Source organism: Balaenoptera acutorostrata, chromosome 20, assembly GCF_949987535.1.
Source record: "Balaenoptera acutorostrata chromosome 20, mBalAcu1.1, whole genome shotgun sequence".
NCBI lineage: Eukaryota > Metazoa > Chordata > Mammalia > Artiodactyla > Balaenopteridae > Balaenoptera > Balaenoptera acutorostrata.
In genome coordinates, this window is record NC_080083.1 from 23,827,612 (window position 1) to 23,843,155 (window position 15,544).

At 36.0% G+C, this 15,544-nt stretch overlaps 1 protein-coding gene across 5 annotated transcripts in view; it reads left to right on the forward strand.

Moving 5' to 3' along the window:
- BCAS3 (BCAS3 microtubule associated cell migration factor) overlaps window positions 1-15,544 on the forward strand; it is a 577,971-nt gene that overhangs the window by 262,173 nt on the left and 300,254 nt on the right. For all 5 annotated transcript variants that reach the window (XM_057536260.1, XM_007190268.2, XM_057536261.1 and 2 more), the window contains one exon: window positions 1,556-1,656. In XM_057536260.1, the coding sequence (XP_057392243.1) occupies window positions 1,556-1,656 (101 nt within the window). The remainder of the gene's footprint in view (window positions 1-1,555; window positions 1,657-15,544) is intronic.

Here is a 15,544-nt window from a genome sequence, read left to right on the forward strand (position 1 = left end):
ATTTACATGTAATACATATAATACAATTCACCCACTTAAAGTGAATTTTCACTAGGTCGTGCATCCATCACCACAATCAATTTTCATCACCCCCCAAAGAAATCCTGTACCCATTAGCAGTCATCCCCTCCCCCCCCCCCCATTTTCCTTCAACCCTTCAGCCCTAGGCAACCACCAGTTTATCTCCTGTCTCTGGATTTGCCTACTCTGGACATCTCATGTAAACGGAATCATGCAAAATGTGACCTGTTGCATCTGATTTCCTTTACTTAGTGTAATGTTTTTAAGGTCCATCCATGTTGCAGCATGTAGCAGAACTTCATTCCTTTTTATGGTCAAATAATATTCCATTGCATGGATATACCACATTTTGTTTATCCATTCATCAGTTGATGGGCATTTCCACAGTTTAGTTGTCATGAATTATGCTCCTGAGAATATTCATGTACAAATTTTTGTGTGGTCCTATGTATTCAGTTGTCTTTGGTGTTTGCCTTGGAGAATACCTCCCTTTGAACTTCTTTCTCCTCGTATCTTTGAGTTACCTTTTCTAGGACTTGTTTTTTTTCCCTATCCCACATAAAGAGCTTTAGTGCTTCCCCTATTTCCAGTCTCATGCTCACTGCAAATAGAAAGTACATTGAGATAGCCATTATGGGGAGTGGAAACTAATATAAATAGATTGGAAGGTTTCCTTTCAAGTGATTCCTCAAGATATAATGGTTTATCACTGTAAAAATGTTTATTAACAATCAGAGTCCTTCTCAAAAGTACGTAATCATTAGAACCTTTATAATCTAGTATAAAGACGGAAAAATAAGATCTAGGATAAAATCCATTCAATATAGTGTACAATAGTATAGGAGAGACAGAAAAAATTGGTCCTGATGTGTATGGAAGGAAACAGACAAAAATGGATATGAAAATGATCTCTCTCCTTAAGACATTTTAAAATATTCTTATATTGATTTTTGGAGTCTCTACCATTCTTTATTAGTACTTTACTGCACTGGATTGATCTGATCAATATCTTATTTATCAAGCTATTTAGGAATGGGCAGATCTAATTAAAATTACTGCACCATCATTGAAATAAGTGGCTTATTTTGGCATTCAGATGCTAATTAGGTCTTTAATAAGTCAACCATTAACTGTGTTTTTTTAAGCCATTTTTATCTGCTTTTATTTTATTTTAAAATGTATACATATTCTAAGAATAGAGAGCTCTAACAAGTGTCAGAAATTAGGTAAAAATTAGTTGTGACATTTGAATTCCACACTTCCTCTCTGTTCAGTGTTTTGTATGTCTTGTATTGAAGGGTCGTCTGCTTTAAACTAATATTGGCTGTATGTAATTTGTATGACTCACTGCCACCTTTTTATTCTTTCTAAGCAGATGGCCTTGTGTTTCAGGTTTCAGCACTCCAACAAGTTCATTTTAATGATTACAAAGATAGTGTGAGTTTATATCAATGTCTGTAAGTGGTGACAGTGATGGTGATTTACATCCCATCTATTAAGCCTGAATATTAATATTCTTCTGCTGTTTCCTTAGAACTCCTCAATGGAATGAATTGCAACCACCATTTAACGCAAACCACCCTCTGCTCCTCGCTGCAGATGCAGTACAGTATTATCAGTTCCTGCTTGCTGGCCGTGAGTAGTTCTCATTTTTTTCCTTGCATAGAGTATTTTGAGCTTTCATTTTAAAATGCCGACTTTTAATGGAACCATGCATATTACCACTGGTCCATAGGCCAGAGGCCATAAGTAATCAGACTGAGGCAAGTAAGATATTTAATACAAATGTATACCATAAGCTTTAGCACACATTAAGTATGCCTCTAGCTGTTCACATTCCCTGGCCATGAGATATCTGGTGGGCTCAAAATTTTATTTTAAAAATGCGGATACTAGGATATAATAAAGTTTCATGAAATTGGAATTTATTTCTGACATGAAAAAAGTTACGCACTTTTCACTGTGAAAATTGTATCAGCAGGCTTTTCGCTTGGTAGAATTTTACTTGCAATAATGAAGTAGTGATTCCAGCTCCATCAGGATTTTGTTTGTTTACTTTTATACCTAAGCCCTAACATTTGTAGAGATTGACTGGATTCTTTTTTTACTGAAGGAGAAAAAATATAGATTGAACTAGAAACAGCCTTCTTTGTAGGTGAGGCCTGAGAAGATAATTTAATATTTATTATCCAGTTTATGGTCATAGAATTAAAAATTCTTTACAATTATAATTCAGTTTTGTAGAATTCACTGGATCCTTAATTTTACTTGATGGCTCTGAGTACTGCATGTTTTTAAGAAACTTTCTAAAAATCAACACTGACATGTTTTTAATGGAGTTTTGTTGAATCAGACTTAATTTCTTGCCTAGCTGTATTATGCAGCATGAAGTAAAATATTTGTAAAACAATTTTATTTTATGTTTATAATGTGTTATATGTTATACTGGAAACAGAGAAAGTGTATTGACTTTGCTCTAAAGTTACGAAACTCTGTAATTGTAACAAATAGTTGGCAGTCTCATTCTCTTGTATAATAGAACTCGCTGATTCTTCTTCTTCATGTATTTATTGAGTGACTTCTATGTGTCAGGAACTTGTGGTTTAAATGAGAATAGTATGTTGCTTCTGTCCTCAATGAATTCAGTATCTAATTCGGGAGACAGGTGTTAAAAGATAAAAAGAAATGAGGCAGGTGCATCAGTGAAGGGTTATACATTGAATTATGAGGGCAGTGACTTAAGTTGCCAAAGCTTTCACAGAGGGATAATAGGTAAGTGGTTTTCTGGTTCCAAGAAGCAGAGTACATAAAAGTTTTTAGGGTCTAGGTTATCTAAGCATATATTTAACTCTATCATATGACTTGGAAAATACATGACATTTATGTAATATCAGTGTTCACGAGAACATTTCCCCCTACTTCTCAATAGGGGTGAAAATAACTAATTGTTGGATTAAGTGTAGGTAACTTTTTCAGAATTAATATTGGTTTTCTTTGTTTAGTTATTTTGATAGGTCTGCTCAGTAGACAAACAGTAGCAAGTCCCAAATATGTGAGAAGAAGATATGGGCAAAAAAAAAAAAAAAAAAGCAACTATCTCTATTCCTTAATTTTTTTGTTCCCGTGAATTAAGCTGATGGATGTGACTTTATTTTAGCAGCTCTACTTGCACGGTTGAAGAACCGCCACTGTAGGCAGTAGCAAGCCATCAGTTGTTTTCAAGCATTGGAACGACACCATCAGAACTGCATCTTAGAAAGATCACCCTGGCAGTGTTGTAATAAGAGGTTCGGGGTGGGGGGAGTGGAGGCACAGTGATCCTGGAGCAAGATGAGAGGGCTTTAGTTAAGGCTGTTTACAGAGAAGACAGGACAAACCCGTGAGATGTTGCGCAGTTGGACTAGAACAGAATTAGACAATTTGAAAGAAAGTAGTCACTGATGACTCTATGGTTTCTAAATAAAATACATAATATAATGCATTTAATGTGAGACCTTTTGAATTCCAGATGGACTAGCATTGGGATAAGGGTGAAAAGGCCTAGTTTCCAGTTCTAGACCACCTCTCAATAACTTGGAAAATATAAAGTATCAGTAATGATACTTGCTCTTATGAAGGTGTTACTGTGGTCAGTGAAGTGATGCTAAAGTCCTTTAAAAACTGTAAAATAATCTATACATTTAAGCATCATTCTGAACCTCTGTTTCTTATCTCAGAAGTGCGTATTTTCAAATATTAGACTTCAGGGACTTAACAATGGAATCCCCATTCTGAATATGTGATTTTGACGATGTTGCCAGATCTGTCATCTAAGTGATAGACTTAATATGTCTGTCATATATCTAAGTGACATAATTATGTTTCCTCTTATCTAGTGAAATGTTACTATAGATATAACTTAATAAGTTAAAAAATACCTAAGAGGCAGGTAATTCTGTAATAATCATTATATTGCTTCTTTACATTGACAGTAGAGACACAGATTTAGCCTGGATTTTTAAAGTCATGTTTTCGACATAAAGAAAGGCTATTTGATCGAGAGTCCTCGACAAGATAGTATATTTCATGACTGAAGCAATTAAATATGCAAAACATGGACATCTGCATCAGAGGAGTAAGAGCTGAAATATAATTGGTAAAAGCAATGCTGGAGCCAGTTTAGAGAGAATGCCTTTGCCTACCCATCTGTTGAGCCCTCTCTGTAAGTTAGAGCCTCATTAAGAAGACTTTCTTATTACCTTCTTGCTTTCTCTCCGGTTTCCCTTATGAAGCCATTTGAAAAGATGATGTGTATACTGTACCTGGCGGCAGGAAGTTTTTTGTTTTATTTAACCATATTGAAAATCACTTCTTACTTCCCAACCTCCAAACTGATGATAAATATATTACTGAAGGTATTTTCAAATATAACCATTTGGAGTAAAACTGTAATGCAAACTTCACACATGTTGTCAGTATTTTCTTTGATTGTATCTGGATCTGTGGATCAAGTGAAGCAGACTTGTACAAACTCCGGAAATTATAATAATAGTGGACAAAGAATGATGTAAATGGAAATGCGAAAGAGACTTTGTCTCAGGGAGAGGAGAGTAGGAGAGCAGGATGTTTAGCAAGGAATCCCCACTCCCCTTTCAGCCCTGTAATCATAATAAATACACCACTAGTTGTAAACAAAGTTCTGCATATGTGGTAAAAGGGTGACTGGTGGTAAGGGAAAGGGAAACCTGCCTGAACACTAAAGACTTCTTACCTAAATTTAGTGAAGTTAAAACTCCAAATTTTGTATTAACTGTAGTCACACTTCCTACCCATATTAATTGAATGGAATGACACAAAATTGAGCAATTTGGGTGCATCATAAATTGACTCATAGAAGCCTGCTCCTTACAAGAGCTGCTCACTATGGAGGTAGAAATCACTCCTTTGTCATTAGGAGGATAAGCCATAAGAAATTGCTGTTTAGAATAAGCGAAAAAAGTCATATGGTTTGAGTAGATTGACTAGTTTATGTGTGCAAAGTGGATATGCAGATGGTAATCTAATCTTGCTATATAGCTCAGTAAAGGTAAAAGTCAAGAATCTAATATAAAAAAAAAGTTTTGCCTGGGTCATAAGAAATCTTGAGACTCGTTTATAAAAAGATTGTAGTAGTGGTGATTAGTGATTTTTGTGCTAACGGTATATATTCTTCCTTACAAAAAAACAAAACAAAACAAAACACATGCTATAGTTACCTTTTCTAAAATAGGCTTTTTATTTCAGTATTTCTTTGTCAAAAACAAAGATAAACATTAGACGAGACTAACAAATATCAACCAGCTTTGAATGTGATCCCAGAGTAGAGAATGCTTTTTCTTTAGTCTGCTTCGGAGCTTCCCAAATTGTAAATTAGAAACAGGGCTTACTTGGGAAAGTTTTATTTAGCGCAAAAATAATGTTTCCTCCTTTTCTTTCAGGTAATTTGGCAGCAGCAGTATTTTTTAAGCTGCTGACATTAACTAGCTTTGTTGGGGGTAGGTCAGACTTTGAACTCCCAAGATAATCCATGGGTATGTGAGAAGTTCCTCCCTAAGCTTACTGAGTTTTCTTTGTTAAATGGTAACAAAGGATCACTCAACAGAAATATAGCTTTGATACACAGTAGAAAGGTGACTGGGATCCATAGAACCCCCCCCCCAGTGTTTTATTGGGGATATAATTGTTTTTCTCTACTTATAAAGGCATTATAGGAAAGGTGGGGAGAGCCTTTGACACTAGATGGAAGGGAATGAAGAACACTGAAAATGGTTAAAGCATATATGTGGGTTTTTTGTTAATTATTTAACTCTCTTTCAAATATAATTCACTGTTAACACAAAAATAGTATCAATGTTTTGTGGGCTTTAAAACACATACGTGTGTGTGTGTGTGTGTGTGTGTGTGTGTGTGTGTGACAACAGTAGCATAAAGGCCAGGAGTGTGGGAAATGGAGCTATACTATTGTAAGTTTTTATAGTATATGTGACTTCAACATAATTTGAAGGTTGTTAAAGATGTATGTAATGAAATAAAAAAACAATCTAAGTGCTCAAAAAGGAAATAAAATGTTAACAAATAAGCAAGTTGATGTAACTCTAAGCATGTCGATGCTCACATTAGTTATAAATGGTCTAAACATCTAAACAAGTCATGGATCAAAAAATAAACCCCAGCTATATGCTGCTTAGGAGAAACCCACTTTTTTTTAATCAGCATTTTTTTATTGAAGTATAGTTGACTTAAAATGTTGTGTTAATTTCTGCTGTATAGCAAAGTGATTAAGTTATATATTCTTTTTTTAAATATTCTTTTCCATTATGGTTTATCATAGGATATGGAATATAGTTCTCTGTGCTCTACAGTAGGACCTTGTTGTTTATCCGTTCTATATATAAAAGTTTATATCTGCTAACCCCAACCTCCTCCCCCTTGGCAACCACCAGACTGGAGAAACCCACTTTAAACCCTCGCTTGCTACATTAATATAAGACTAAGTAGAACACTCCACCCAACAACAGTAGAACGTACATTCTTTTCAAGTGCACAGGGAACGTTGACAAATAGAGACCTTCTTCTGGGCCATAAAACAAGTCTCAATAAGTTTAAAAGCTTTCAAGTTATACAAAGTATGTATATTCTCTGACCACAATGGAATTAAATAAGAAATGATTAACAAGTCTCCGGGAAATCTACAAATATTTGGAAACTAAACAATACACTTCTACATGATACATGGTTCACAGGAAAAGTCAAAAGGGAAATTAGGATTATTTTTAGCTGAATGAAAATGAAAACAGAACACATCCCTATCTTAGACTACTATTCAGGGAAAAAAAATAGTAGATTGAAGTATAAATACATGCAACAAGTTGGATGATTCTTAAGAACATCACGCGGAGAGACAGAGTATGAGGGAGGGTGTTGAATATTACCACAAAGGGTTCGGTAGGTCTTTATGGTGATGGAATCGTTCTGTATCTTGATTACTATTTTAGCAACTTCTTATGAATCTGTAATTCTTTCAAAATAGAAACTTCAGAGAAAAATGAAATATTTGTGGGATGGCACTAAATCACTACTCAAGGTGAAATTTATAGGACTAAATGCCCATGTTATAAAATGAAATCAATGACTCAGCTTTCACATTCAGAAACTAGTAAAGTAGAGCGAATTAAAGCACAAAAAAGGAAATAATAAAGATCAGAGTGAAATCAAGGAAATAGAAAACATAAAAACAATAGAAATAATATAGAAAAATAGGAAAAAGTATTTAAACCACAACGTTGTGGTGTGGTTTTCTTCTGCTTGGAGTCTGTGAGATTCTTCAATCTGTGAATTTTTAATTTTCATCAGATTTGAAAATTTTAATGCAGTTACATCTTCACAGTTTTTTTCTGTCACTCTGCTTCTCTCCTTTTGTGACTCCAATTATATGTCTGTTGACAACTTGATATTTTCGCAGCTCACTGATTCTTTGTTCAGTTAAAAAATTCTCTTTCCTTCACTCTGTTTGATTTTGTATAGTTTGTATTTCTATGTATTTATATATATTGTCTTCTGTTCTGCTGTCTAATCTGTTTTATTCAACACATTCTTCATTCCAGATACCATACTTTTCATCTATAAGTTCCATTTGGGTGTTCTTTTATATCTTTCATTTCTTTCCTCATCGTGTACCTGTTTGAACATACGAGACATATATTTTGTAATTGTTGTTTTAGAGTCCTTGTGTGCTAATTCTTATCACCCTGGTATTGCTTAGGGTTTTTCTGTTGATTGATTTTTCTTCTTGGTGTGCTTTCCTGCTTCTTTATGTGCCTAATGATTTTTGATAGGATGCTGGGCATTTTTGGTTTCATGTTGTTGAGTGGTGGATTATTCTGTTTTCCTAGGATGTAGTCAAGTTACTTGGAATAAATTTGATTCTTTCTTTGTTTATTTTTAAGCTTGTTATGGAGGGTTCAAAATAACCTTTTGCTTAGGGCTAATTTAATTATTTTAGGAGATAATGTAAATCTAGTCTCTTTTATGTGGCCAGTAGTAGATATGGGTGACCCTAATTATTTTTTACATTTCTGGTCCTTAAATCCTATGTATTATCTTGATATTACATTATACCAGTTCTGCTGCCTTTACTTCTGACTCATTACCTTCCCTAACATAAATACAAATAAAAAACATGTATATGAGTATCTATAACACATTGTGATAAGTGCTTGTTAATAGCATGAATTAATTGGTATAGAAAGGATGGTGAAGGATGAAGGAGGTACAGAGAATTCAAGCCATAGCTGCTGGCACAGAAATGACTTAGGAAACCATAATTCGAAAAGATACATGCACCCCAGTGTTCATTGCAGCACTATTTACAATAGCCAAGGCATGGAAGCAACCTAAATGTCCATCAAAAGAGGAATGGATAAAGAAGATGTGGTACATATATACAATGGAATATTACTCAACCATAAAAAAGAATGAAATAATACCATTTGCAGCAACATGGATGGATCTAGAGATTGTCATACTGAGTGAAGTAAGTCAGACAGAGAAAGAGAAATATCATATATCGCTTATATGTGGAATCTAAAAAGAAGTGATACAAATGAACGTATTTATAAAGCAGAAACGGACTCACAGACTTAGGGAATGAACTTATGGTTACCAGGGGTGGGAGGGTAGAGGGAAGGGATAGTTAGGGAGTTTGGGATTGACATGTACACTCAGTGTTATGTGGCAGCCTGGATGGGAGGGGAGTCTTGGGGAGACTGGGTACATGTATATGTATGGCTGAGTCGCTTTGCTGTGCACCTGAAACTATCACAACAGTTTTAATCGGCTATATTCCAATATAAAATAAAAAGTTAAAAAAAAAGAAATTCAAAGAAGGAAGAAGTTAATTGTTGGTGGGGATGGAGAGAAGTGGCTGAATTTCAGAAAAATTGAGCAAGTTGCCTCTGTAGGATTTGGGACTATATGAGGTTACTGAAGAAAAGTGAGGAGGAATGGATGACTAGCTTAACAGTAGGTTATGCCATTCATTGAAATATTAAAGAGAAATATGTTGCCTAGAGTAGGAGAGAGAATTGCTGATTGCAGTGTTGCATCTGTTTTGATGCATGCAGTATGTATCCTAGTGGTAATATTCAGTAGGTTCTTGGAAATAACTCAGAACCTTCCATGTGTGTATTTATAGATTTGAGCTCCTTTCTGAGATTGTTTGGATATATAATTAGTAATTGATGTAAGCTTTCTCTGAAATAATTTTATCCTAGAGAGAATTTAGAGAGAAGAGATGAGGTTCCATTATGGTACAGACAGCATAACATGTAAGAAGGCGGTGTTAATCATTCTAAAAGCTCCACCTGAAACCTTACTTTTCAATAGCTGGGCTATCTATTGATATATCGGCTTTTTAAAAATGTTTTTGCTTTACTGATCACTTGGACTTTACTAGCACTTTTATTTAAATCTGTATATATAATGAAGTAGGTAATACCTAAAGCTAGTATTGAAATTTGTCTTACCCATAGAAGTATGAAAAACACAAGTAGGCAGCATATTTAAGGTTAGATTCTAGAGATCTTAATTCCCAACTAAATTTTGTGCTGCTGGCCTACCGGCTACAACTGTGGGAGTAAAAATAGGAAATATTTTTCCTTGTAATATAAAGTCACACTTTTGGGTTTAGAGTTGAAGACATTTTTAGCCTATTTTACTGTCTTGTTTCATTGGTTTTACAATACAGTGGTGATCTATTTTGAACATACTGATACAAAAAAGGAAGAAAAAAGTATTGCTCTCCTCTACCATGGTCATTATCAGTGAGTGCCCTGGCAAAGCAGTTAAATGTGCAGCAGTTTTCTGAGCTGCTCTCTTTGGAGTGTCACATTAGATTTAACCTAACATCCTGGATTGCATCGTTGTTGTGGTATGTACCAAGTATGGTGGAGGTACTCAACACTATTTCCTTGCATTGTCCATAATAAATATTTGCCCAAGATTGGGTAGGGTGGAAGGGGAAAGAAAGAAATGTTTTTCTCCTGTAGAGGAAACTTGTAATGTAGGACTTATTTATAGAGTATTTATAGTCCATTGTTGGTCATTGGGTGTGTCATACTGCTCTATCTAGGTCTGAATATCTGAGGTACTTAAGAAACCACTTCATATTGAGTTGTATTTGATGGATTCTCTTATTTATAGTTAATTTTATCCATTGACATGTCCTTCCATAGAGAAATGATTTTAGTGAAATAAATGGTGTTTTTCTTCAGGAGACTAGAAGTTTGAGACATACTGACCCTGAATTCAGCCATATATATGTTGTATAATTGGGGGAACATTATGAAATTGAATACATTTTCTTCCTCAATGAAAAAATATCATATAGTTAATCAAAAAATTTAGATTAGAGTACCCTCTCTTCCTTCTTCTTTCCCTTTGTGTTTATGGGATACATGCTTTTTATTGATACCCATATCTTTACATAGATCTTCACACCTATGGAATAGTTCATTGGGTTTCTCTGTCATCGTTGATTTATTGTTGAGATGTTTCACCATCAAAAGTCCTCTTTTTTACAACATAATAACCTATACTCCATTCTGAAGTAAGTCTTGGCATTTCTGTCATTTGCTTTAGCATTTATCATTTGGAGAAATGATGTCAAACCACCTTCCTGTCATAATTACATGTCAAACCACCTTCCTGTCATAATTGTTCTTAAAATTGAAATGAAACAAAAAAGTTATTATAGAGGGTTTTTTGGTACTTTTAAATATCTTGCTTACTTTATTTTACACAACTGTGTGACATCACAACTTACTGTTCCTGTAGGTTGCTTTATTTTTATTTTTAATAAATTTATTTATTTTTGGCTGCGTTGGGTCTCCATTGCTGCACACGGGCTTTCTCTAGTTGTGGTGAGCGGGGGCTACTCTTCATTGCCGTGAGCGGGCTTCTCATTGCAGTGGCTTCTCTTGTTGCGGAGCACGGGCTCTAGGCATGTGGGCTTCAGTAGTTGTGGCTCGCGGGCTCTAGAGAGCAGGCTCAGTAGTTGTGGCGCACGGGCTTAGTTGCTCCGTGGCATGTGGGATCTTCCAGGACTAGGGCTCAAACCCACGTCCCCTGCATTGGCAGGCGGATTCTTAACCACTGTGCCACCAGGGAAGCCCTGTAGGTTGCGTTATGACCTGCTTTTTTTTCAGGTACAGTTGACAGTATATTCTTTTCCATTTATGCTATTAATATTCATTGCCATCGGATTGGCAGATTTGGCTGGGATAGAACATTGATTCTGATGGATTAAAGAAAAATAATCTATTGGTCATAAAGCCTCTAGTCCGTGAGTACCTCTGCTTCTGCCGTCATTTACTCTATCCCACCAGAGTTTAAGGTTCTTATGTTCAGATACGGATACCCCTGAATATGCATTTTGTTAGTTGGGTAGTGGGGATATAGGATGGAGGGTACAGGGATATCTGTTTGCCTTTTTCTCCAAAAATAAGGAACTAAAGAGAATGGTCTGTGTCTGCTTACCTGCAGTAATGTAATGGGTTGGTATTGGCAGGAGCTTGTGGTGTGATTTGCCATCACTTCCATCAGTAAGGTTAATTGCTACCAAATGACTAAATGGGCATCTAGGGGGAGTGCTACAGCTGTCTGCTATGTTAGTGGTGACGGGAGTTCTGGCGCCATTTCAGGGTCACTATTTGTATCTGTCTATCAGAGTTAGAATACAGTTGTTTCTCTCAGTTTCAGCCTTCTCTATAGAATTTCTGTCAATTGTTTGACTCCATTAAGTGTGCAGAGGAAATAAAAGCCTGAATGACCAATCCACCAGGGGCTATGGATAGACCCTTTCATTGTCCATACTCAGAGCACTGCATTAGGTCTCATTATCCATTTATAATAAGCGACCTCTGCCCCCTGGGTCATTGAAAAATATTCAGTGTGCTTTTCTGACACATAGGGCACCTTTCTCAGCAGACACATCAAACAATGGGACGTCTGGTAGTCTGGAGGACTAGTGCACATGGCAGGTTTTTAAATACACAGGCTTGTGCCAAATCACTCTGACAATTTGCTCTCGCATGGTTCATAAATGTGCTAAGAGGAGCCTAGTGTCTGGAAGATGAATGTAATGTTCCTTTCCTCTTTTCTTTCTTTCTTTTTCTTCTGTTTAAAACAAATTTTTTTTGCCATGTTTTTCAGTATTGTTTTCTAGAAAGGATTTGCCTTCATGTCTGCTTTTGCATTTCCTGATAGAGAAATATGGAAAGGTTTGGACATAGTGAATGGATAGAGCCATCATCTTTGGAAAGTATTTGCGAAATACACCCATGGAGGTTATCTGTGGTACATTAAAAACCTATCTTCTGTCTCCTGCCATGCCCAAACTGGTAGTGATTAAATATCCCACTGAAAAGTTTGAGAAAGAACTTGCTACTTCCTTGGTCACTATAGTCCAGATTTCTTCTGTGATATAAATTTGGGCCACCTACTTGAAATCTCCATGGTTCTTTCTCCAGCCCCCAGTGCATAGATAGACTTGGGGAAAAGATGGAGATAACATAGTGATTATTGGATGAAATATAAAGTAAGAAAACTGTCATGTCCAGAGCTTCACACTGTGTAAGCTGAAGGTGGCCTTCTAAGAGTCTTGACTAATGGTTACTATGTGACCTTAACAGTACAGTGCCCTGTTAAGTACTGATAGGAGTCAGTCATTTACCTGAAGGATGTTGGGATAGGAAAATAAAAGATTGAGAGCCACTTCTTCAGCAGTTCATATGAAGCAACATTAAGAATAGGGGAAAGTGTTTATAAAAGTACTTTTTAAGTTTAAGATGCATACATTTCATTGGTAAAACCTTGTTCCTCTCTCGGAAGCTTACATACTTGGCATTTTTAGTGTCACATATATTGGCTTGATCAATTTATTAAAAATGTATGAAACACACAGGCATTCAAAGAAAACCAGTATTACAATGAACTGGCGGCCACACCGTCCAGTAGACCCCAGGTGTCTAGTTCAGCAAAGCAGTTTTCCTATTAAGTGATGTACGGTGGCATGCTCTCAGATCCCGGGACACAGAAGTGTCACCTCCAAAGAATGACCGTTGAGTTCCAGCGCAGATTTTTCTCTCCAAACCAGTTATGGAAAACCATGTAGTTGTCAGAACTCTCTCCATGACAAGAATTAATATATTAACTGGATTATAGCACCATTTGACAAATTGCTTACTAAATACATCAAAATTGATTGGACATTCTGTATTTGAATTGACAAATGGCTGCATTAGGAGAACGAGGGAAATCCATTAATTATAGCCACTCTCAACCATGGGAAATATAATCATATAAATATAGATTTTGTTAAAACAAAAATCTCCACTTTATGGTAGCATTGCTTATGTGTTTACCTACACCTCTTTGTTGTTAACAGAAGGGCTGCTCTTGGCCACTGCCCTTTACATAATCATAAAAAAATAATAATTTCTGCTCTGTTGTGTGTTTCAGGCCCTCCTGACTGCATAATAGTTTTTAGTTCTTATTCCAGAAAAGTAGAAAATACCAGGGAAACTCAGCCTTTCTGCTCAGTTCTCAGCTGCACTCCTGTCTGTCCATCTTGCCCTTGGACTCTCATCTTATTTAAGTCAAAAGCTTTACTTTTTGCTTTGATGGTGTGTAAGCTTTTATCATCACTCAGTTTCTTCTTTTTCTCATGGTCTTTCTTTCTGAAGGTAACCAACCGAATGACCAAGGCATAAGGGAGGTGGGTGAATGCCGTGGATTGTCTCTCTCCAGTTTGAATCTGTTCTCCTTATTGTTGTCATATGACAGGAGGCTTTCTGCCATGTGATTCTGTGGAAGTTGGTGGAGAGACGAGAAACACTGGAGTGCCTTTATACCATTAGTTTCTTGCCTTTTCTACTATGCTTTCTTTGTATTTTATGACCACATGAACAGCATCAGAACCTCCCTTACATGATGTCAAGTCTGGGTCAGAGCTGAGATTTATAAGAATATTTTGGGTTTACTATTTTTTTCTTCCCTTGGGCACTCTGCTGCCTTCCAAGGCTGTTTCCTAGGTACCAGTGGTCCTCCCATGGTTATGTCACTTATACTTTAAGTATAAAACCAAACCAATATTTTCTAAAATGAAATCTTCTGATTCCTCAGGGGTATTATAGAGAATGTAAGGTGTGGTCCAAAGTACTTTCTTTTCTGTTACTACATGTAAGGCTTCCTTGAATATCTGTAACTTCCTTGTGTTGGGACTTCTGTTCAAAGTCATTTTTTCCCATTATTTGATAGCTTTATATGGTATCTCTGATCAGTATACATAGCTGTTTATTAAGATGAGAAAAATGATTATATTAAGACATGAAATAAAGGGATCATGGAGACTAAATCGGTGATGTAGTTCATATTTGGGGATAAACAACTGTCAGGTGCTTCACATGAAAATTTTAATTTAAAATAATGAACTTACCATGTAAAGACATCATGAATTGAAACAGTTTATACTTCAGGTTAAGAACATGGTCTTCGGAGTTTGCAGTTCTAAATTCCATTTCTGCTGTTTGCTGGCTGGGTGACATTGGGCAGATAACTTAACCTCTCTGGGCTTTAGTTTACCTGCCATTCAAATGGGAATAATACCTACCTTACAAGATTGTGTTAGATTAAATGAGGTAATTCATCCAAAAAGCTTTACACATTATCTTGGATAGAATAAAAACTTACCAAAGATTAGCTTTGGTTTGTAGGTGGTGTTAACAGAAATAGTATTCTTGTTCTCCTTTGAGGTCCTTCTTGCCTCTATCCATTCCAAGAGCTTTATGACTGAGATACTATCAGTCGGCACAGCTTTGTTGTTAACAAACAAGAGTGAAGAGAAAACATTTGTGGTAAATCCTATCTCTTCTGTTTTTAAGTGGTCATCTGGGCAAGTATGGCTCTAACATGAGCATTTTCAAACCTATAGAAAGAAATTTTTCTTAGCAATTCTAATTTATTGATGCAAACGAAAATTTCTCTTAGACCTATTTGTTTTGAGCATCTTCAATACCTTAGTAATTTATAGGAATTGGGATTTTTCTTGGTGTCCACTGCATTCTGAAAGGCTTTACTCTGGATAATTGCCTTAAAACTCTGAAACTCTTACATAAAAGGTAAGATTCTCAACCCCCAGACTTCTGAAATGCCAGAAGGGCATTTGATTTTCTGAGTTTATCATTGGAATCATTGTTCACTATTCCAGTGAGCCTTTTGTTTTTTACTCCATATTTTTTGAAGTTTATAGTGAACATGTGTTCATATAATATTATTTAGGTGATTTTTTTTTAAAAAAAGGCAATGAGGAAGAAAGAGAGGGAGGGAGGGGAAAAGGAAAAAAGGAAAAGAATGAAAGAAGAGGGGACTTCCCTGGTGGTGCAGTGGTTAAGAATCTGCTTGCCAATGCAGGGGACACGGGTTCAAGCCCTGGTCCAGGAAGACCCCA